This window comes from Natrix helvetica (assembly GCF_964273705.1).
Source record: "Natrix helvetica genome assembly, chromosome: 2".
NCBI lineage: Eukaryota > Metazoa > Chordata > Lepidosauria > Squamata > Natricidae > Natrix > Natrix helvetica.
In genome coordinates this window covers 109,370,381-109,394,830 of record NC_138552.1, presented here as the reverse complement: position 1 = coordinate 109,394,830, position 24,450 = coordinate 109,370,381, and the positions used below count along the sequence as shown (strand labels likewise).

The 24,450-nt window shown below is 45.9% G+C and overlaps 1 protein-coding gene across 10 annotated transcripts in view; it reads right to left on the bottom strand.

Annotated features, from left to right (window-relative positions):
* LOC309387786 (rap1 GTPase-activating protein 1-like) overlaps positions 1-24,450 on the bottom strand; it is a gene marked incomplete at its 3' end in the record, with an annotated part of 81,349 nt that overhangs the window by 40,725 nt on the left and 16,174 nt on the right. For all 10 annotated transcript variants that reach the window (XR_014174662.1, XR_014174663.1, XR_014174664.1 and 7 more), the window contains exons 2-8: positions 23,285-23,378; positions 20,605-20,640; positions 13,145-13,192; positions 4,729-4,767; positions 4,170-4,361; positions 1,909-2,012; positions 1,462-1,540 (exon numbers count right to left, since the gene is read on the bottom strand). Coding sequence is in view for 6 of the 10 variants with exons in the window: in XM_081944599.1 (XP_081800725.1) it covers positions 1,462-1,540; positions 1,909-2,012; positions 4,170-4,361; positions 4,729-4,767; positions 13,145-13,192; positions 20,605-20,640; positions 23,285-23,378 (592 nt within the window). The remainder of the gene's footprint in view (positions 1-1,461; positions 1,541-1,908; positions 2,013-4,169; positions 4,362-4,728; positions 4,768-13,144; positions 13,193-20,604; positions 20,641-23,284; positions 23,379-24,450) is intronic.

Genomic DNA, 24,450 nt, shown 5'->3' with positions numbered 1-24,450 from the left:
TTGCTTATAGCTGTGAAAACATGCTTCTCCCCACAGCTATCCCCTACCAACTGAATGACAGCTCAAATCTAGGAGGCTTTCCTAGACTGGAAATTTGCTCTTTCTGGAGGAGAACAATCCCATTCCAAACACATTCCATTTTAAGCTTCAAGTCACACATTCTTCTTACCAGTAGCACCTCAACATTTTTTCAGCTTGTTTTTCTCCATCCAATCGGAATTTAATCAACAGTCTAATTACTCACTGCTTCCTTTGAAATAGATAATGAGGTGCGTGGAGCTGACATTATGATATTCCAAATTTGCCAATGACCTCCCACAGCAGTTTCATGTAGATGATAAACAACATGAAATTGAAATTGAGTCCTCTGGATTTCCATAAATCAGGGATCTAGATGTTGAGCAATAGTTCATACAACCTCACCTTTGGGGTGCATCCAAATGATTTGAATTACTGCAAAATATACCAGTTCCAGCACACGGTCCACAAGGATCCATTGGGGTTGGCAATTGCAGCTCTTGAGAATTCCAGGAAAACTAGAAGGATCACATTCATCTCCTCCCAGGTTCTGCCATAGGGCATAATCCAAGGCAACCAGACCAGTCTTAGCCTCATAGGAAAAACTCTTATTTGAAATGGATCCAAATAATTATGTCAAGAAACACCTGGAACTTTGCTGCCCCTACCTTTTCAGTCATGTGATCCATGTGTAGATACTTTCTACGGTATAATTTCAAAGATTTTCCAGGCCCAGGAAGAGCTTTTTTAAAAATAAAGTTTATATAACCGAGATCTTCAACTAAAGGGAAAGGCATATATCACCCATGGAAGAATTAATCATCTTCCAGTCATAAAGCCAGTCCCATACTCAAGCCCTCCGCCAATTTCCTTAAGCTTTCCTCAGCTTTCCTGATAAATCCAAGGTGCTACTGAAAGAAGAGGGCCATAAGAACCATATTGCCAACTGTGTTCCACAAATTGCCCAGGGTTTTAACAATATTGCTGACAGGTGAGGCAGGAAATTCCTCCAGTACATCCAGGAAATTTCCTGATCCATCAGGGACCTAGATCTAACCAATTCAGTAGATCCTTCATTCCTGTAGAGATTTATAGCATCTTCTCCTTCTCCAACTACTCTACATTGCTTTTTTTCTCCACTGTGGATAGATTGTAGAAATATATTGATCTGGATCAATGATCTTGCATGTGGACATATATGAAGGATAGGGGTATAAGGGCAACATATATCTCCACATGTATGCCTGTACATACACATGTAATCCCTGAATAGGTAAAGGTTCTCCACCCAACCTTGGAGAATTGTCATAATAGTTGCTGCAATAACGTAACTGAAGGAGTCACAGTTTTCATGGAACATTTGAAACCATCACAGCAGAGACTTAAATAGCAAAAGCCCAAGCCAGGCTTTGATAGAAAAAGAGTAAAGCTTGAAACACTTACTTTGGCCATTTGGACAGCATTAGGAAACTCTGTCAGGCAGGATATGGGAATGAGATCATGCTTGGTAGACGCTCGAGCTCTGTTTCAGCAACAAGAAAAAAACAGAATAAATTAATGAGCAACCAAGCAATCATCCCTGATGGGTTACAGCCACTTTTCTCTCACCACAATCTAATTTGCTGGAGAGAAAGACGTACAGCGGCAATTTCTGCTACATGTACATTAATTGTCACACCAAGGAGACTTGTGGACATTTCTTATATCGGCAGAAATGAACCTAACTGAACAAGTTGCTGAGAAAAGTTTACAAAACAAACTGGGACAAGGACCGGCAATGGCCGATTTAAAACAAGCTTTAGAAAACCAACAAATGGAAGGAGAACTTACTGAAAAGGCTGACTAGCCCTGTGATATCATGAGGGTGGTGGCATCAAAGGGCAATTTTACCTCAGCAACAGATGAAGATTGTCTTGCCCTTCAACCTGTTCATACTTCACAGAAAGAACCAAGTAGCCCAAAGCTGAATCATTGGCATAAAAATTCTGATGCTCCTAAAACAAAGACATCAAAATGATTGTCTTATCTTACGATGCTTGAAAATAAGCAAATAAATGAACAGGCTCTGTCTCTCCTACAAATGTTGACTAACCCACCTCATGTAACCCAGGCATCAGGCTACAAACTTTGGAGACTGGGAGTTCTAGTCCTGCCTTAGGTACAATGCTAGCTAGGCCATCTTGGGCCAGTCACTCACTCTCAGTTTTAGGAAGCAGGCAAGGACAAACCACTTGCCAGGAAACCACTTGCCAGGAAAACTGCGTTGATTTTGGTTAGGATAGCTTCAACTCCGCACATGATGATTTCTGTGGGGATGCGTTTGGGGGCAACTGCAATGTTGAATCCTTTGGAAAGGACATTGGTTTCTGCTATGGTGAGGGTCCTGTCTGATATGTACTGTTTGTTTCATGAGTTGCTGTGGAGGGGGGTTGGCCTTCTGGTGTTTTTCTAGTCTGTGGAGTTTGTTGGTGTGTGTGTCTGTCTTGTGGGAGGTTTCTGTTTCGGCTCTCCAGAGGGCTAGTGGTTTGGATTTGTCCTCTCCGACCCCCACACAAAGCAAACTGACACACGCCATGAACACATGACCAGACCGCAAACTCGGAGCCAAACGAAAGCCCGGGATGTTAGGACTGCTCAGGACATTACATCACAGAACTCAGAATTCTGGCATCTACTCAGAGATGGTATTCAGCCAGTTCTGATAGATTCTGGAGAACTGGTAGTGGAAATTTTGAGTAGTTCGGAGAATCGGCAAACAGGCTGACCCCGCCCCCACTGCCTCCCAGCTGATCTTCTTTTCTTGCCCTGAACAGGAGAATGGAGCTGGAAAGCAGGTTAGTGGGTTGGGAAGGGAATGGGAATTTTGCAGTATCCTTCCCCTGCCACGCCCACAAAGCCACGTCCACAGAACTGGTAGTAAAAAAAATTGAATTCCACCACTGCATCCACTCCACCAGTGAATCATAGAGGACAATTAATAGTTATTGTATAAATGTATTGATCTATGTCAAGTTATACACCATAAATTATTGTCACCAATTCTGTATTCTTAATGTATTTTCTCTCTCACACATACACAATGTTATATTTTATAGACAGGTTTTCATACTCTGATGTTTTTTCTATGTATATGGTATTCTATGTATATGGTATTTTAACTTTTGACTGTACACCGCCCCAAGTCCCTTCGGGGAGAGGGAGCGGTTTATAAATTAAATAAATAAATAAATAAATAAATAAATAAATAAATAAATAAATAAATAAATAAATAAATAAATAAAAAATAAATAAATAAATAAATAAATAAATAAATAAATAAATAAATAAATAAATAAATAAATAAATAAATAAATAAATACATGTACAATATCCTGCTTGGTTATTCTATAAATTAGAGGAAGTCAGGCTGGATCCCATTGGATCATAGTAACAATTCTGATAAACAGATGGATTGTTTTATATGCCTTTGTACTACATTTCAATACTGAATGTAATGCAGCAGTTATACATTGAAAACATTTGGGTCTAACATTAGCAGGATAAATATGTTAATATGGATAAACATTAAGCATTCAAGATGCTTATGTTCTTTTTGATTACAATTATCAGTATACCTTATCAGACTGTATCAGACTGTAAATCAATCAAACCATCAATAATTTTTGGCAAGGGATAAGCTAAGTGCTGGAACAAAAAAAATATCTATTCTCGATTTACAGGGTATGTGTTGTCTGTTTGAATTTGAATTCATTTTTTTCTAGCATAGTGCAAGACTTTCAAACAATAGAAATAAAGTTTTGGAACTGTTCTGTTGATTACATAATTTCCCAAGCCTTTTTTATTTTTTATTATGAAGTTGATTAATTTTGAGGTTATTTTATACTGATAATATTACGCTCTCTATGTCTTTTTTTCTCTACTCCAGCCGAGTAGAGTACTATACTATAATAAAATTAAAAATTGAGTTGACGTAGTAAATTTCAAGTTTGAATCTTCAATAAAATTACTTGAAAAGTAACATTTTTAACATTGATGTAAAGTGTTTTGCTTTCTTAACCAAGTTGTATCCACTGATTTATACTGCAAATTATTACAAAGAAAACACCTACAATATAAAGGTTTGGAGTATGTTGAATAATGTAAGCTTTTACCTTTCCCAGGAAGTGTTTGCGGTACAGCTTTGCTGTTGGATCGCACTCCAACCTCACTTTGCCACTGCAAGGAGAAGGCAAGTCTTGCAATTCAGGGGCTGATACAGGGAGGCTGTGAGAGGTCCCTTCAATCCAGTAACCTCCAAACTGTGGTAAGATGATTAGAGGGTATGGCCAGCCCCTCTGTAATACCTTTTAAGAAAGAAGACAGGGAATCTGCACTTGCATTTGAAATTAATCAAATTCCATAGCTATACACATCGGAACCCTTTAAATCACCCCTCCTCACTCCACTTCTTCCAGATGAATTGGATTACAACTTTTATGAAGCATATCTCAACATCCTCCTTCTACTTCAGAGCTCAAGGAATTCATCCTCCTGAAATAGCTATGGATTAATCTCAAAAAAGGAACTAGATCTGGAGACCAAAAACCCTATCAAAGAACTCAGATGTGCAATCACCCAAAGTAATACTTGAGCCTCCTTTAGCTGACAAATCTGAACCAGACTTAGCTTTGTTCAATTAAAACATATGAACTGAAACCATCATTGACTCACCTCATGGATGCTGGGGTATGGGATGTATTCCTCTTCTCTCTAAAAGCACATAGAGGCCATTAGTAAATATATAGGAGTGTTGAAAAGAAATCTTACCAAGTTTGTTTCCAAGCAGAGAGTAAAGAATACTCCAGCCCTCTCGAGGGCCCACCTTGAGGACGGGTTTATTAACCCAGAGAGGTGGAGGAAGCGTAAATTAAGGTTTTTTTTTAGTAAAGTGTTTTTTAAGAATTTGTAGGGGTTCCAGGGTTGGGGGGTGGGTGGAGGTCAGGAGTGATGATAGAGCCAGGTCACCAGGTATGGTCTTGAGGGGAGGGAGTGGAAAGGAGGAGGAGAGGGAGGTTATCGTTCCAATACAGGGCTCTTTGATTCCAACGGTTGTGGGGAGGGGCAGGCACGAGGACAGATTAAGAACCCGTAGTCGGTTGGGAGACCGTGGTTGTTGGTCACACCCGGTCGCTTGTACCAACCCCCGCATACTAGGTGGTCAGGATCTGCAGACCCAGGGCCTGAGGCTGTTGTTATGCAATGCGAGGTCCATTGTTAATAAGGCCCCCCTCATCTACGATCTAATTCTTGAGGGGGAGCCGGACCTCGCAGGAATAACGGAGACCTGGTTGGGCCACGAGGGAGGTTTACCCCTCGTGGAAATGTGCCCACCAGGTTATCGAGCATTTCACCAGCCTCGGGCCCAGGGAAGGGGCGGTGGGGTAGCAGTGATCATCCGGGAAGGCTTAGAGCCGAGGGAGTCCACTGTGCCGCAGACATCCGGGTGTGAGTCCCTTGTCGTGAGGTGGGGCCCAGGGAGACAGTTGGGCCTGCTGATAGTATACCTGGCTCCTCGCTATACATCAGCGGCCCTGCCTGAACTCCTCGAGCTGATCGCATCGGTGGCGGTTGAGACCCCCAAACTTTTAGTGATGGGGGATTTCAACTTGCCATCGGTGGGAGAAGCATCCGAGGGGGTTCGGGAGTTCATGGCTTCCATGACAGCCATGGACCTGACTCAATTGATGCAGGGCCCGACACACGAGGGAGGCCACACGCTGGACCTTGTTTTTGTCTCTGGCCAGTGGATGAGTGATCTGGGAGTAGGGGATTCAACCATCACTCCCCTGTCATGGTCAGATCACTCACTTCTCCGACTTGACTTCCCTGGTGCTACCCCCTGCTGCGGGGAGGCGGAGCCGGAAGATATTAGATGGTTCCGCCCCAGGTGCCTGATGGAACCAGATAAGTTCCAGATGGAGCTTGGGCCACCTCCTGTAGACCTGACCCGCCACCGGGTAGAGGACCTGGTGATCGCATGGGACAGCGCGACTACCGGGGCCTTAGACCGAGTGGCGCCTTTGCGGCCTCTCCTGCGGCAACGAACCACCCTGGCCCCTTGGTTTACTGAGGAGCTAAGGGTGATGAAACGCCGCAAGAGACGCCTAGAGAGTCGTTGGAGATCCTCCCGTTCCGAATTTGACCGAGCACAGGTACGAACCCATTTAAGGACGTACCTTGTGGCATTGAGAGTGGCCAAACGTCAATATTGTGCCGCTCTCATTGCATCCGCAGAGAACCGCCCTGCCGCCCTGTTTCGGGTGACCCGCTCCCTTCTGTTTCAGAGGCTGCGGGAAGCCCCTTTACAGGGCAGGGCAGAGGAATTTGGGAAATATCTGCAGGATAAAATCGCTCAAATCCGGAAGGAATGGGTCCCTTTCAGTGGTCTAGTGGAGACGTCCGAGGCGAGTCTTGGGAGACCACTCTGGGAGGAGTTTGACTTGGTTGCCATCGAGGATTTGGACAGATTGCATGGACGGCTGCGACCTACCACATGTTTGCTAGACCCGTGTCCCTCCTGGCTTGTACTGGCATCCTGGGAGGTTACACGTGACTGGCTCCTGGGCCTAGTGAACGCTTCGTTGGGCGAGGGGTCTCTTCCGGCCGCCTTGAAAGAGGCGGTGGTGAGACCCTTACTCAAGAAGCCTTCCCTGGACCCAACGGAGCTAGCCAATTATCGTCCTGTCTCCAACCTTCCCTTTTTAGCAAAGGTTGTAGAGAGTGTGGTAGTTTCTCAGTTTCCACGACATCTGGAGGAAAATGATTATCTAGACCCGCGCCAGTCCGGCTTCCGACCCGGGCACAGCACGGAGACGGCCTTGGTCGCGTTGGTGGAAGATCTCTGGAGGGCCAGAGATAGGGGTTGTTCCTCTATCCTGGTCCTATTAGACCTCTCGGCGGCTTTTGATACCATCGACCATGGTATCCTGTTGCACCGACTGGAGGGGTTGGGGGTTCGGGGCACCGTTTTGCGGTGGTTCGACTCCTACCTCTCCGGTCGGACGCAACGTGTGTTGGCAGGGGAGCAGAGGTCGACCCTAAGCCCCCTCACTTGTGGGGTGCCACAGGGGTCGGTCCTCTCGCCACTCCTGTTCAACACATACATGAAGCCGCTGGGCGAGATCATTCGTGGTTTCGGGGTGGGATATCATCTGTACGCTGATGATACCCAGCTGTACATTTCCACCCCGAACCACCCCAACGAGGCCGTCGAAGTGATGTCCCGGTGCTTGGAAGCCGTACGGGTCTGGATGGATGGCAACCGACTCAAACTCAACCCCTCCAAGACGGAGTGGCTGTGGGTTCCGGCCCCCCGGTTCAACCAGCTGTTTCCATCTCTGGCCATTGGGGGCGTACAGCTAGCCTCCGTGGAGCGGGCGCGCAATTTGGGCGTCCTCCTGGATGCCCAGCTGTCCATGGACGACCATGTGACAGCTGTGGCAAGGGGGGCGTTCCACCAGGTTCACCTGGTGCGCCAATTGCGCCCCCTATTGGACCGGGATGCCTTACGCACAGTCACTCATGCGCTGGTGACGTCTCGCCTGGACTACTGCAATGCTCTCTACATGGGGCTTCCCTTGAGATGCACTCGGAGACTGCAGTTGGTCCAGAATGCGGCCGCGCGGGTGATTATGGGGAGTACTAGGTACTCCCATGTAACACCTCTCCTGCGCGAGCTGCACTGGCTTCCTGTGGTCTATCGGGTGCGTTTCAAGGTTTTGATAACGATCTTTAAAGCGCTTCATGGCACAGGACCTAGTTACCTGCGGGATCGCGTCCTGCCACATACATCCCTACGACCAATTCGCTCGCACAGAGAGGGACTTCTCCAGGTGCCGTCCACCAAACAGTGTCGGGGGGCGGCGCCTAGGAGCAGAGCCTTCTCTGTGGCGGGCCCAGCCCTGTGGAATGACCTCCCCCCTGATATCAGGATTACCTCTGACCTCCGCTCCTTCCGTGTAAAGCTCAAGACCCACCTCTTCCAATTAGCAGGCCTGGCTCAACCATAGTTTTATATTGCTCCTGACAGGTTTTTTAAATTTTGTAATTTTTAACTGAGGGTGTTTTAAATAGCTATTTTAATTGTATTTTTATATATATTTTATGAGTGTTACCTCCTCCAGGTACATGTATGTGTATGTGTTTATTTGTCTTTGTATATTGCATGTGTTTTATTGTACGCCGCCCCGAGTCCTTTTGGAGAGGGTGCGGCTAACAAATTCAATTTCAATTCAATTTCAATACGGGAAGTTGCTTGAACCAAAAGTGAAGTTTATTTCTGACAGCACAATGTACAGAATCAATTGTCAGAAATGGCTGAGTTTGAGTCTTTTCTAAGAGCCTTTTATATAGAGAATTCTTAACCTTGGTTCCTCAAAAGCATGCACAAACACAACCTTTAAGAATCCCACCAAAATAGGTTTAGCCAGCGCTCCGAGAAAAAGCGCTTTTGCAATTAGACACCCTGCTGGGTGGCAGTTTCTGTAGCATTTTGTAGAATCACAGGGTTGGAAAGGACCGTGTAGGTCTTCTAATCTAACCCCCTGACCAAGACAGAAGTCCTCATATCATCTCAGATAAATAATAGTCCAATCTTTTCTTGAGAAACTCCAGCAATGGAGCATCCACAGCTCTGGGAGGAAAGCTGTTCCACTGCTAAATAGTTCTGTCTGGAAATTCTTCCTTATTTCCAGGTTGGATCTCCTTCTGACGAGTTTCCACCCATTGCTTCTTGTTCTACCTTAAGGTGCTATGAATAATAAATCAATGCCCTTTCCCAATACCCTTTCCCAATATCCTTCAAGTATTGGAAGATTACTATCATGTCTCCCATCAATCTTTTCTTCATTAAGCTAAAAATACTCAGTTCCTTTAGGTGTTCTTCATAGGTTTTAGCTTCTAGACCCATCATTGTATTTGTTGCTATTGTCTGAAACATCACATGACTGCAATGATTTTTGACAGCACTCCTGGCACACCCTGTTGTAGTTGTTTACTAAGAATCATGGATCATCAAGCAAGTACTTGCCCCCACCTGGGTTTGATCTTTCCCAGCCCAGAGCCTCCGGTAAAGGACTGCCTCCAACTCCCCCAACCACCAATTTCCCCTCCCAATCTCTATCCTGCACCATGCTGGTTCAGGCCAGTTCGTCCGAACCGGTAGTAAAAAATGTTTTAAAAAGTAAAAAAAAAAAAATATCCGATGATCAGCTGTGTGACAATCAGTTGTGCTACGAGATCGTCGGAACTTGTTTTTACTTTTTTAAAGCATTTTTTTACTATCTATTCACCAGAACTGGTAGTAAAAAAATGCTTTAAAAATCATCTGCGTCTGATTGTCTGTGAGGTTCCTGCTTGTTGCAGGAGCCATTTTGTATGACGTCCAGCTGCTTTTACATTGTGACATTGATTTGGCCATGCCCACCCAGTCACATGACCACCAAGCCATGCCCACCCAGTCACATGACCACCAAGCCATGCCCACCCAGTCACATGACTGCCAAGCCATGCCCACCCAGTCACATGACCGCCAAGCTATGCCCACCCAGTCACATGACCACCAAATCGTACCCACCAAGCCACACCCATAGAACTGGTAGGGAACATTTTTGAATTTCACCACTGGCTTAGACTGCTTGTATATTGGGTTACCCCAGCCTACCCCAGCATGAATTCATTCACCCACCTCCTTGGGCTCTCAGTTCCCTGCAATGACCTTTCAGCTTTTGCCCTCAGCTGCTATTACACTACTTTTTGGACTCAGCTTCTCTGGTGAACATTTCTTTTCTGTGGCTCCCTGGGTCTTCAGAAAGTTGCTCTGCCTTTCTAAACCTGGTTATCTTGGCAAAGACTTTTCAAAGACAGCACAACTGTATGAACAGCCATAATGGGTCATTTTTATCAGCACTGTCTAAACTCTGAATGAATGGTTGTAAGTCAAAGATTACTGATATAGTTTTTTTTTGGCAACAATGGTTTGGGTGCTTTTTTCCAGGATGGTTTTTTTAAAAATTCCCGAAATAGTCTATGGTGGGATTTCGTGATGGTATCCTATTTAAATACTAAACAGATCTGTCTGCTGGATGTTGCCATCTGCTGTGGCAGAAATGCCAGTGTTATAATATTACGAATGCTTCTAGATCAGGCTTAGGCATGAATACTGTAACCCACTCTTTGTAACGTTGTCTATGCCTCTAATTCAGAAACTTCCAGTTTGTATTCAACTTTCAACTCTACATGGTAGAACAGATCATGAAACTGACTCCACAGGAAAATTAAACACTACACTTTATGGAGATCAGCTGTAGTAATAAAATCTTGTAAGCCTGCCTATGTTTTTCCTTCCCTCCTCCTCCTCCTCCTATTCCAGTAAACGAGGAAAGAATAAATCTTAGTTTTTTTTCTAATACCCTTCTCCCACTTCCAACATTAATACATGCTTTAACACCCATTGTTGCCTTGACAACTTTTCCAAGGTCATCTCCATGGCTTCCTACAAGAACTCGAGCTAAGCTGGTCGTTGAAAGACTTGTAAGACGTGAAGACCATTGAAGTGTCTGCCAGTTTATTTCTAGTTAATGAGAGAGGCTGATTACCACTTTAAAAGCCTGTAAGGTGCTTCTTGCTGAGTTCAGGCAATTGACCTGTTTGATAGATTATGTAAAGATTATGTTTTAGTGGGTAACAGAATCTTGACTAATGTCAGAAGCTAAAGAGGATCAGTTCTGGTTTGTATTTTGATGTGCGATAATCTGTAAATTGTAGGCTAGACTGGGGAAGTCAAAACATGCATCCAAAAAACCCACTCCCATAACAGTGCCAAGGAAACTGCATGGATGAAATAATCACAATCCAATTGAATTCAAGAACATTTCTTTTTAATAAAGGTAAAGATACAGGTTCCCCTCGCACATATGTACTAGTTGTTCCCGACTCTAGGGGGCGGTGCTAGGGATTCGAACCATAAAACTGTTGACCTTTCTGATTGACAAGTTCAGCGTCTTAGCCACTGAGCCATCGTGTCCCCCTTCCTTTTTAATAAAAGGCTTTAAAAGTATGTTTAGACAGGACAGTTCTTTGAAAAGTTGAATAGTTCTTGGAATCGCATCCTTTGTTTAACTTTGGTTTTATGCTTTATTGTAAATCATAGCGAAGACAGTTAGTTTGTTGTAGTAGTTGAGGTGTTAGGCTAGAAACTGGGAGACTGTGATTTCTAGTCCCACTTTAGGCACAAAGCCAGTTGGGTAACCTTGAGCCAGTCACTTTCTCTCAGGTTGAGGAAGGAGACAATGGCAAAAAAATTCTGAAAAAAACCTTGCCAAGAAAACTTGCCAAGGGAATCTTGAAGAACCAGACATGATTGAATCAAAGAAAAAAAATCAGAGGGATATTTTATGGCATGCATAAAGAAACATTCAACTAAAGTAGTGCAATTGCTAGATGGCACACAATTACACTTACAATCACAAGAGAACAAGAAATAGGTGCAAAAAGTGACTTTTCCTTTTCATCTTGCCATTCCTTTTCATCTTGCTCTTCCAGAGTTATTTGGAAGTATTCCTGAATTAAGGCCCCTTATATGATAGTATTGGTTTATTTATTGTGAACTTTGAAGTTGTATTATTCTTGTTAGATCGGGTGAATGAAGGCACACTCAGGCTCGTGTAACAAACAGCTCTTTATTACAGAAGTCAACTATGTACAATCTAGCGAAGGTTCAGTCTGACAGCAGCCCTTTTATAGGGAGCTGTCAGACCCTTCGACCAATCAGATTGAATCTCTGTTCCCGCCGGAACAGAGGACCTTGGTGTAAACCAATGTTTACAATGTTTCTGGTATCTAACAATTCTAGTCATGCTGACTGGGAATTCTTGGCTCTGCAGTCTCAGTACAATTAGAAGGTGCCAGTTTTGGAAGATCAGTCTGCTTTGGAACACTTCGTTTATGTATTTGTTTGTTTTTAATTAATTAATATTCCACCTTTATTATTTTTAGAAATAATTCAAGTTGGTGAATGGCCCCAATATTTTTTCCTCCTCCTATTTTTCCCATAGCAATCATCACAGGTGGGTTGGGCTAAGAGAGTGATTTAGGCATGAAAGCCACCTCCTGGCTCTCATGCCTAAAGTGGGACTGGAACTCACAGACCTTGGGATTACAGCCTAGTGCCTTAATCACTAGACCAAAATGGTCTATTTTTCTGAACACTGAAATATACACAAACAATGGTGGTTTCCTTTGCTCTGTTTTCTGTCTTCCCCTTAGAGGCAAGAATTCCCAGCTAGCATGACTAGAGTAATATAACTTTGAAGTCTACAATAAGCCAATACTACCGTATAAAGGGTATTGATTTATATTAATATTAATTTTCCTTTATTGGTATAATAATTTCTATTTCTTTTATGTCTCTTCTTCCCTCACCTGGACTATGGCTATCTCCCTACTCCAATTTGCCTCTAATCAGTACTCACAGTGATACCCACAGATATTGGACTTCCTCTGACAGCACTACTAAATTTTAGTGATACAATTTTGAAAAGTCATGGTATACGTTCTCTCACATTAAGGGATGGGATTTTCATTAAAAGCATAATGCAAGCCATAGCTAAGGTTTGAGTTAAGGAAGAAAATAAAAAAACAGAGAAAACTCAAATTGGGCACAGGCCCAAATATGTGAGTCTGTTCCCACACTATACAACCCATTGTGACTTCTGCCCCTCCCCCTCAAAAAAAACTGTAAGCCTTGCTCCCATTCCTATAAGGGTGTCCATTCCCTGCACCAACAATTCTAACTCCACAGTTGTACAGAAACAGAAGACTGCTGTTCATTCCATGATGGAGAAAGAGAGGATTTCACTCAATTGGGAGTGAAGGCTATTTCAAGTCCTTAAGAACAGACACCACGACACCACACCACCCCGCCACCCCCCAAAATCTCACCTGCAAAACATCCTGCTAGGTTGTTTATTGACTAAAATTCTGCTGAAATACTAGGGTGCAACTTGTCCCATCATAGAATAATGTGTGGACCTTTGCTGCGGGTTTATCATTACTAATTCAAAAAACACAATGAGCAATGGAAACTGACCTTGAGTGTGGCTGGAAGTGAACATCTTTGCTCATCCAAACGACTTCTCTAGACAGACAGATAGGGAGACAAGGAAGGCCGGAAGAGAGTGAGGAAGGAAGAATGAAGGAATCAATCAATCTCTGGCTTATTTTTCCCTCTGCCTCAGAGAGGGAAGGCTGTTGAAAGTCCATTTGGCCTTCAAATAACATGGTGAGGACAATACTCCAAAAATTCTGGTGCAAGGATAACAACTAAGCACAATTTAATTTATATATAATGATATTAAACACAGTTAATATAATTGTTTTCCATATATTGAATACCTCTTCCATTCTATCATATTAAATATTTTGGTTTGGTGGCAATTTTTGGAGGGGCTCTAGAAGCTGTAGCTGACAACAGCAAACCACTGCTCTTTTCAGAACTAAGAGCCTCATTACCAAACCATTTTACATTTCAAGAGCAAAGAGTAAGATCCCCAAAGTTCATTATAGGCAACATATTTAGAGAAAGAACGTTGGTCTTACCTGAATGTTTTTTTCAGGAGATGTGGAGGGAGGGGTCACAGAAGGGTTATTACAGCCTGATTGGTCCATTTGACTGAGAGAAAACTTCTTAACCTTCGGCTTCTCCCGTTGGTTCCCAGTTTCCGCGATGTCGTGACATGTATCTGTAACAACAAACAAAGACAAGGGAAAGCCCCCCCGGGGCCACCCGATCCTACACCTCCCGGACCCTGTCTAACTAGGGTGGGAATGTGACCCCTCCCTCCACATCTCCTGAAAAAAACGTTCAGGTAAGACCAACGTTCTTTTTCCAGTAGAGTGGAGGGAGGGGTCACAGAAGGGACATACCCAAGCTACGTCCCCGGGCGGGGAGACTGGGTCCCAGGTGAAGGATCGGCCACCACCCTCTGGAGGACCCGCCGCCCAAAAGGTGCCTCGGCCGAGGCATACGCATCCAAACGGTAGTGCCTAATGAAAGGCGTAGGAGAGGCCCAAGTGGCCGCCCTGCAAATATCCTCGAAGGGTGCTCTGGTAGCCCAGGCCGCAGTGGAAGCGGCACTGCGGGTGGAGTGGGCAGTGATTCCTGACGGGGGAGTTTCCCCGGAAGCACTGTAGGCCTCAACTATGGCCAACCTAGTCCATCTCCCGATAGTCGAAGAGGACACCTTACGTCCCAACGAGCCCGGCTGAAAAGAGACGAACAACGCCTCGGTCCTCCTCACGCCCTCCGTCCGTTTCAAGTATATGCGGACGGCGCGGCGAACGTCCAGCCTGTGCCACACGAACTCCTGCTCCCTTGCAGGATTGGGACAAAAATTTGGAAGCACAACCTCTTGGGCCCTGTGAAAATGAGAATTCACCTTCGGGATAAACGAAGGATCCAAACGCAGGACAACCCTGTCCTGGTGGATTATACACAGATCACTGCGAGAAGAAAGAGCCCCCAATTCTGAAATGCGCCTGGCCGATGTAATGGCCACCAAAAACACCACCTTAAGGGTGAGAAGGCGCATGTGCACCGTCCTAAGTGGTTCGAACGGGGAGCCTGTCAGAGCCTTGAGGACCAGAGTGAGGTCCCAGGTCGGGAATCTATGAACCGGAGGTGGGCAGATGTTAGCCGCCCCTTTAAGAAAGCGCTTAATCAAGGGAGAACGAGAAAAGGTGGGGGAACCCTCCCCCCCCAGAATGGTGGCCAAAGTCGCCACCTGTCGCCGGAGCGTATTATGCGACAGACCGTCCTCTAACCCCTTCTGAAGGAACTCCAATACGTCCGGGACGGTAGCCCTAGAGGGATCCAACCCCAAGGGAATACACCACTTCGCAAACGCCTTCCACGTGGCATTGTAAATCCTAACCGTGGACGGCCTCCTAGACGCCTCTAAGGTGGCTATAACTCCCGACGATAACCTCCTCCCCCTCAGGATCCCCCGTTCAATAGCCAGGCGGTCAGATGAAGCCACTGAGGCCCTGGGTGATGCAAAGCCCCCTGACTCAGAACGACCTCCCCTGGGGGAATCCTCCAGGGGTCTGCTACCGACAGCTGGACCAGGTCCGCGAACCAGGGTCTCCTCGGCCAGTACGGGGCTAACAGGATAACGAGAGCCCCCTCTGTGACTACCTTCCTTATCGTACAGGGAACGAGGGGAAGGGGAGGAAAGGCATAAAGAAGGCCCGGGGGCCACCGGCTCCCGAGAGCATCCGCTCCTTCCGCTGACGGAGACTGGAAGCGGGTGAAGAAACGCGGCAGCTGGGTGTTGACGGGGGAGGCGAACAGGTCCACCAGGGGTGTGCCGAATCTGCTGCATATCTTCAGAAACAACTCCGACCCCAGTTGCCACTCGCCGTCGTCTAGGGTCGTGCGACTCAGCCAATCCGCCTGAAGATTGGACACCCCCGAGATGTGCTCCGCTACTATCGAAGCTAAGTGTCTCTCTGCCCACAAGCCCAACGCCTGCGGCTCTCGCCAAAGGGAACGGGAGTGAGTGCCCCCCTGGCGATTGACATGGGCCTTTGTCGCCACATTGTCCGTGAGCAGGAGGACATGGCGCCCCCGTAGGTGATGACGAAAAGTCCTGAGGGCAAGTCTCGCGGCCTTCAGCTCCAGCCAATTTATGTTGTGGCGGAGATCCGAGGCAGACCAACGTCCCTGGGTCATGTCGGAGTCCATCACGGCCCCCCAGCCGAAGAGGCTGGCATCTGTCGTCACGGTGACTCTCTCGAGCTCCCAAAAGCAAGCCCCCTGTTGCAGCGCCGGGGACATCCACCACTGAAGAGAGAGCCTCACCTCTGCTGGTAGAGGGACTGGCCGCAAGGAGTTGCTCATCATCCTTCTCTGGACTGGAATCAAGGCCCACTGGAGAGGTCGCAGATGGAGCCATCTTCCCCAGAAGTTGAGACAAGGTCAGGATGGAAACAGACCTTCTTTTTCTTACGGAGGAGACCAGTTGACGTAAGCTGGTCAAGCGGTCTGGGGATAGGCGAACCCTCCCTGACTCGGAGTTTATCACTGTCCCTAAGTGGAGGATCTGTTTGGACGGGGACAGGTGGCTCTTGGGAAAGTTCACTGAAAACCCTAACTCCTGAAGCCAACGGATCGTCAGCCGAAGATCCGACGTGGCTCTGGGGAGGGACTCCGCCTGGACCAGGACGTCGTCCAAGTAGCACTGAAGTCTCACCGGAATGGAACGTAGGTAAGCCGCCAGTGCTGCCAGGACCTTGGTGAACGTCCGCGGTGCTAAGGCCAGACCAAACGGGAGGGCCCGGTACTGGTAATGCCTGCCCTGGTGGGAAAACCTGAGATAGCGCCGGTGAGACTGGAGAATGGGAATGTGGAGGTAGGCCTCTGTCAAGTCCACCGAGGCCATGTAATCCCCCTTCCGAATGCCCTGCAGGATTGATTTCAGGGACGCCATCTTGAACCGCCTGTAGACTAGGTAGCGGTTGAGACGTTTCAGGTTGAGGATTGCCCTCCAACCCCCCGAGGATTTTGGGACTACGAACAGATGTGAGTAGTAGCCCTGACCCCTCTCCGGCCCCGGAACTACCTCCACCGCCCTGATGTCTAGGAGATGGGCGACAGCGAGGTCCATGAGACGACGGCGTCCTGGGTCCCGAGCCGGGGGGAAGATCTTGAAAAAACTTGGGGGTTTGGAGAGGAACTCTAACCTTAGGCCGTGGCGAACTGTCGCCCTGACCCAACCGTCTGATGTGATCTGATCCCACTTGTCCGCATACAGTGCCAGGCGGCCTCCGATGGGATGACTCGGGTTCGAGTCATTTCCCCCTGCGGAAGGGACGGCCGCCCCCCCCGCGAAAGGGCCGCTTGGACTGCGGCTGATACCTAGAACGATCTTGAAAGTTCTGTCTATTGAACTGCCTGTCCTGCCTGTATGGTTGGAAACGCTGATCCTGATCCCTGTCATAGGATTTGAACTGGGTCCTGCGATAGGGGTGACTACGGGACTCCGCCTTCTTGGTGGATGTAGGCATAACCTTCTTTTTATCTTTGTTCTCCACCAAAATCGGGTCTAAGGAGGCCCCGAACAAATTTGGACCTGCAAAGGGGGCAGCCACCAGGTCCCACTTGGCTTTATAGTCCATCTGCCAGTTCCTGAGCCACAGGAGCCGACGGGAGGCCACAGAGGTGGCCAAGGCACTAGAACCAAACCTAACAGCGTCTAGGGTCGCATCAGCCGAATACTGACACGCTGCCATAATTTTAGCTAAATCCTGGTGAACCCGCTCATCTTGGATCGGAATGCGATCCTGAAGCTGACGGAGCCACATGACCGTTGTGCGGTTAAAGTACGAGGCGGCAGCCGCCGCCCGTACCGCCCATGCTGAGGCCTTATAATTCTTACGTAAAGTGTGCTCCGCCCTCTTGTCCTCTGGCTTAAGTTTGTCTGCCGCGTCCCCCGAGACCACTGGGGAAGAGGAAACTAGGGCTGCTATGGGCTGATCTATAACTGGAAGCTGAATAGCCTGCACAAAGGACTTTTCCATGTTGTAGGCGCGACGGTCGTTGCTGCCTGGGGGGGAAAAATTAGAAGGACGGGCCCATTGGCTAGTAGCCACCTCTAAGAAAAGAGGAAGAGCAGGAATCTCCTCCTTATTGGTGGCCGTCGCTGAGAACATAACCATGTCTGGATCCGTGGGCGGTGGGACCGTGGGGTCCCCCGTGCCCACCTTGGTGGTCCTCCTAGCCTTCTTTAGCAATGGCTTGAACATGGCCTGGAGGAAAAGGTTGGAAGAACGAGGCGGCTCAGGAGCCGCATCTTCCTCCTCAGAGAACCCCCAATCATCCCTCCGTGCCTCCCCCCTAGAGGAGACCTCACTCATGAGGGAAGGAGAAGAAGCCCTAGATCTGGACCTACTAAAGGGAGTAACTCGACTGTGGTGGTAGGGCCTGTCCCTTTGAGAAATGCCCCTAGAGATGGCTGCAGAAATAAGCCTTTTGAGATTCTCAGGGAGGTGTTCTAGATCCTCCTCATCACCTTCTGTATCATAGTCTGGTGCCACATAGGCCCTGCTGGATCTCCTACCCCTAACGGGACCTGCAGAGGTACCTTCCAACGGGTCCCCCCTATCTGTCTCTCTAGTCCCCAGGGAAACAGAAGGAGAGCGAGGGCCCCCCCGCTGCTGACTCCTATCAGATCTGCATGAGGAAGCAGAGGAAGAAGAAGAAGGGCTGAACCCCCTGGCCACAGGTGGGGAAGGGCAGGAAGCCACAGGGCGTGGAGATCTGGATCTAGGCCCAGGATCCCGGGCCTGTCTTTTCTCAGCTCTTTCGATGACCTTCTCTATAGCCCTGGATCGCCTGAGCTCATCCCTTTGCAGAGCTCTGGAAGGTCTGTCCTCTGCCGAAGGCCTAGAAGCCCGAGGCCTAACAGGGGGAGTGGGTTCAGCCTTATCATCGCCTGCCTGAGACGGCGCGGCCTGCTGGGCCTCTGTTCTATCAGCCATCGCCCCACTCACGTGCACCAAATGAATTTCGAAGTAGAAACAGCCCTTCAGCTGGTGGGAATCGCCTGCTCCGGGCCTCCGGTAAAACTACAAACTGCACGGCCACGTTGTATCCAGCCTCTCCGTGCTGCAATGCCCAGACACGTGATCTAAAATGGCTGCCGGCTTCTTTGGGCGGTCCCTGGCAAAAGCGCGCCTAAAAATGGCCGCCGACCTCGCCCTTAGCTTCCTCTGCCTGCGGGCGGCTACTCACACGCTCGCCGCCCCAAACGGCACCCAAGAAAGTCACTGGAGCTCCTAAATCAACGGAGATCTCCAAATTCAAGAAAAAACGGCCCAGCGCCGCCGCCGCGGGCTGTAACCGGCCCCGGACTGCAAGAAATTCAAATGTGAAGCCGATCTGTCGCTTTCGCGCCGAAAAGCCCCGGCGCGCTGCGACTTTCGCTCAAATACATTTTTACATTGTGCAGAGAACGCAGGGTCGCCCGGCACGCCCGAGACACCAGGCATCAGTCCGGAGCGACCTTCGAAGCGGGGGAACTAAGCTAGCGCCCCCCCCCCACTGAGTCTCCCAGCCTTCTGAGGGCAGCAAACAACAGCCCTGCAAGGCAGACCCACTACAAAAAAACAATTTTTCAAAGTAATCAAATTAAAAATTCTAAATTTACCATCAAATATCATGCAACTGACTAACTAGAAACCCATAAAACACTCCTACTAGGAACCAAACCTGAGTCTTGGACCGACTGAGAGGAAACTGGGAACCAACGGGAGAAGCCGAAGGTTAAGAAGTTTTCTCTCAGTCAAATGGACCAATCAGGCTGTAATAACCCTTCTGTGACCCCTCCCTCCACTCTACTGGAAAATATGCTTTTGTTATGCTGCTATGCTTAATCATTCACTCTAGAATAATCATCTCTTTTCAAAAGAGGAGACTTTTGTCATACAAACATACATGCATACATGTATTTCCTTATAGGTAACAGTCAGATTACAGAACAAATATGATATTCAGAAAGGCTAAGAGATTTGAGAAAAATATTATTGGCCTAAAATCCTGGGAAGAAGAGACAGAAGGGATCAGCTCTGATAAAGCAGGAGAGTTTTAAACTAACAAAACTATTTCTATATGGTTTCTTGCTCACCCAAGTGATCAATCCATCCCCAAACCTAATCACTACTGCCTGTAATGCAATTAACCAAAGGTTATTTTTCCCCTCACTGGCTGCTTCAGTTTAAACCATGTAAGCACTCATCAGAGTAGTAATTCAGTGAAACTAACTGCCCCCACCCACTTTTTTCTGAGAGCTTCAAATGGAAAAAAATAAATTTCATTCAACAAATTACCAAATGTTTACTCTAGGTAACACGTCCACAGTGTGTTAGGCTCAAACTATATGTTACACAATCTGCCCTGGAAAGTAAGTTAGTTTTTTTTTTTATAATTCATTCCACAAATCTCAATTGAGTTTATCAGTAGAGTGATTTCAGTTTAAATTCCAATACACAAGAAAGTGTGAACACAGATGTGCAAGAGAAGTGACTCAAAAAGCATTTCACCCAATGTATTTCCCTCATGTAGGTATCTCTGGAGTCAGATAATTACCAGGCCCAAATGAAAACAGAGATGTAGCCCACAGGCAGAGAAGAGGACTGAGGTATCACTAAGGGAAATCACAGCTCTTGGAGCTACATGACTTCCAGAAGTACAGCAGAAAGAAAGCATCCATTTCTAACAAACAGGCACAGCAGAGAGGTAAAAACATTTTCGTAAATTACAAGGAGAATCTCACAGGAGCCAGATGAACCAATAGAAAGATCATGGCAGGGTGAAATTGAAGGGCATCAAAGTAAGATGAGTCACCAGAAGCCAGCTGTGTGGAGAGGGTTAACAGCTTACCCAGCTATAGACAGGGCAGAGACCTTGGAGGTGATTATTGCATTTGCATTCCACAGCAGAATCAGCTTGTTATCAGAGGTTCAAAATTTGATCATGAAACAAAAACATACCTGCATTTTTTCAATCATTTCAAATAAGTCGACTACCTGTATGGAATCACATAAAATAAGAAGTCAATTCGCAGACCCCAGATTTTAGGTCATTATTACTGTTTCATTAGATCGTGTCTTCAATACTGCACAGTGCTTTTTTTTTTTTTAATAAAAATACAAAATACAGAGTGCTTCCTGATAGTTGCTGTCTCAGAAGAGGAAAAACATATTGTATAAGCTCTAATTATCTGGAAACCAGGCCACTTTGGAAAAGTGTCATGTCTTACACCTTTTAGTGAGCTGCTCATTACTATTGTATTCCTTACTCAGATATTCTTTTTTGTCTGAAAAGAACCAAATATTTTGTCATTTAAAGGACAACCTTTAAATTTTAAACCTTAAAAAAAATACCGTAATTGGAAGAGACCCTGGAAAAGTACCTGCTAAAAGCAGGACAGCACTATAGCATTCCTAACATATTTTATCTATCAATCATCTCTCTCTTTCTGTCTTTCTCTCTCACTTGTCTAATTTAGATACCATCCATCTCACTCTGAGTAACTTCAGGACCAGTTGGTTTACGTAAGGTTACCCAGCTCTGCTTAAACACTTTAAGGGGCATCAACTATCCTATTTAAGTCTGTTACCATTAAATGTTCTTCTAAATTTTAGCCAAAAATTTACCTCTGGTTGAATCCATATCTTTCTCACTGAGACAAAATAAATTAATCTCCTGCATATTCAACATGAAAACCTTTCAAACTGTCATATACAACTGACGTATCTCTTGTCAATATTTTTCCTGGCTTCCATCTCTGAAATGATTGGTCCTAAATTGAAGACTACATATAATACTTTCATGAGAGAAACCTGATGATAGTTTTTCATAGACAAAACACAGGAACTATTACTGACTTAGCAGTATACAGTATATGCTACTGCAAGGAAGGAAAGAGGAAGAACTATAAGCAGTAAGGTCAAAAAAATGCAGAAAAGAATTATATTATTGACAGCATCAAACTGAGATACAAAATGTAGGTTTGTTACACGAACACCTCAAAATCACCTATATACAATACAATAGTAGAGTTGGAAGGGACCTTGGAGGTCTTCTAGTCCAACCTCCTGCCTAGGCAGGAAACCCTATACCATTTCAGACAAATGGCTATCCAACATCTTCTTAAAGACTTCCAGTGTTGGGGCATTCACAACTTCTGGAGGCAAGCTGTTCCACTGATTCATTTTTCTAACTGTCAGGAAATTTCTCCTCAGTTCTAAGTTGCTTCTCTCCTTGATTAGTTTCCACCCATTGCTTCTTGTTCTACCCTCAGTTGCCTTGGAAAATAGTTTGACTCCCTCTTCTTTGTGGCAACCCCTGAAATATTGGAACACTGCTATCATGTCTCCCCTAGTCCTTCTTTCTATTAAACTAGACATACCCAGTTCCTGCAACCGTTCTTCATATGTTTTAGTCTCCAGTCCCCTAATCATCTTTGTTGCTCTTCTCTGCACTCTTTCTAGAGTCTCCACATCTTTTCTACATCGTGGTGACCAAAACTGAATGCAGTATTCCAAGTGTGGCCTTACCAAAGCATTATAAAGTGGTATTAACAGTTCACGTAATCTTGATTCTATCCCTCTGTTGATGCAGCCTAGAACTGTGTTGGCTTTTTTGGCAGCTGCTGCACACTGCTGGCTCACATTTAAATGGTTGTCCACTAAGACTCCAAGATCCCTTTCACAGTTACTACTGTTGAGCAAGGTACCACCTATACTGTACCTGTGCATTTCGTTTTTGTTGCCTAAATGTAGAACCTTACTCTTTTCACCATTGAATTTCATTTTGTTAGATAGTGCCCAATGTTCAAGTAGTTAAGATCCTTCTGTATCTTTAGCCTATCTTCTGGAGTGTTGGCTATTCCTGCCAGCTTGGTGTCATCTGCAAATTTGATGAGTTCCCCATTTATTCCCTCATCCAAATCATTGATGAAGATGTTGAAGAGTACTGGGCCCAAAACAGAGCCTTGGGGTACTCCACTGCATACCTCCTTCCATGTAGATGCAGTTCCATTGAGGACTACACGTTGAGTGCGGTTGGTCAGCCAGTTACGAATCCATCTGGTGGTGATGCTGTCCAACCCACATTCTTCTACTTTATCTAGTAGTAGGTTATGGTCTACCTTATCAAAAGCCTTACTGAAGTCCAAGTAAACTATATCAACGGCATTCCTCTGGTCCACTAATTTTGTCACTTTGTCAAAGAATGCAATAAGATTAGTCTGGCATGATCTGTTTTTGACAAACCCATGTTGGCTAAAGAGACAAGAGTTTAGGGGGGGGGGGGGAAACAACATGCTGAAAACCTTCCCCAAATCTCCATTTCCAATCTTTCATACTTGGGTGCCAAGAACTGAAGTTCTAAGCATATACAGCTGAAAAAGCTGAGAATCGTCCAGCTATGCTAACCCAGTTCCTGTCCCTGAGGAGGCTGATACTAATGGCATTCAGTTTAGAAGATACTCAGACAGTCAGAAAAATGTCTGGGTGACCTTAGACTAGCTTCTCTCTCAAGCTAAGTTATGTCCTTAAGGGTAACAAGTATTATCTGAAGCTCCTAAAGCAAAAGACAAGACATAACTGGTTGAATTAAGCACATCTGCATTATTAGAGGCAGGCAGAAAGCAAGGGGACTCCTTACCTTATTCTGAACACCTAGATTAAGGGCAGCCTGAGGGTCCTGGATAGGTGAGTCTAAGATGTCACTGATGCAGTGTTCTGCTTCATCAGATCTCCTGTAGGAAGAGGAGGCCATGCCAGTTAGCATAATAAAAACAAACAACAGCTGCAGAACTGTCAATTTCCCAGATGCTGACACTCTTTTTCATAAGGTTAGGAACTGGCCTGACTGTAGTTCAGACAATGCCCAGACTGTATTTTTATAAAATCCATTCAGAGAAATATACACAATTCTTTTCAAGGAAAGATTATAACTATTAATGGGCAGGAAGAGAAGGTTTTTAAAATGATATCTAGCCAAAGCAAAGCACTAAAATAAAGAAACTCTAGATAAATTCCCCTAGTCATCACAGGCATACATTTATTAATGTGTCTCACACAAGCATTCAACACTGAATATGGTTTCAGAGACAAAAGCCATTTGCAATTAAACCTCAGTCAGTGACTAGTCAAACAGAAGCATGTTTAAAAACCAAGAACAGAGCTTGTGCAGGCTATACATGCAATCACAAATCATCCTTGCCAATCCATTGTTGCATCCCTGGTTGCATCCTGGTTTGTTTATTATTTATTAGACACAAATCACCTTTCATTCAGGAGCTTAAGCAGTGTATACAGTATATGCTACCTCTTCCCATTTCCTCTACACAGCAGCAACCCAGTGAGATTAGTTAGGCTGAGAGAGAATTGCTGGCCCCCAAGACACACAGGAAGCTTCTATGGCTGAGGATGGACTTGGACTTAAGTCTCTCTAATGCCAGTGTTACCCCTTAAGCACTATCTCTCCCTCCCATTATTGGACTGATGTAAAGGTGCAGGTTTAACCCCCACCAGTTGTGACCAACTTAAGGGGGCTATGCTCATCTCCATTTCTTAAACCAGAAGTCTGGAGCCTTTCTTAAGCCAGTGATGCCTGGAGATGTTTCGATGGTCTTGTGGCCAGCATGTCATCACCCCTGACTGATACCTTTTATATATTATCCAGTTTGCCACTTCAGCTTTCTATTACATCCGCCTTTTCCCTTTCATGCAAAGCAATTGGGGGGGGGGGGGGGACTTGTAGTGCCACTGAATGAAATATTATTGAACTCACATACTGTATATCAAAAAGTTTCAGCCAATCTCAGA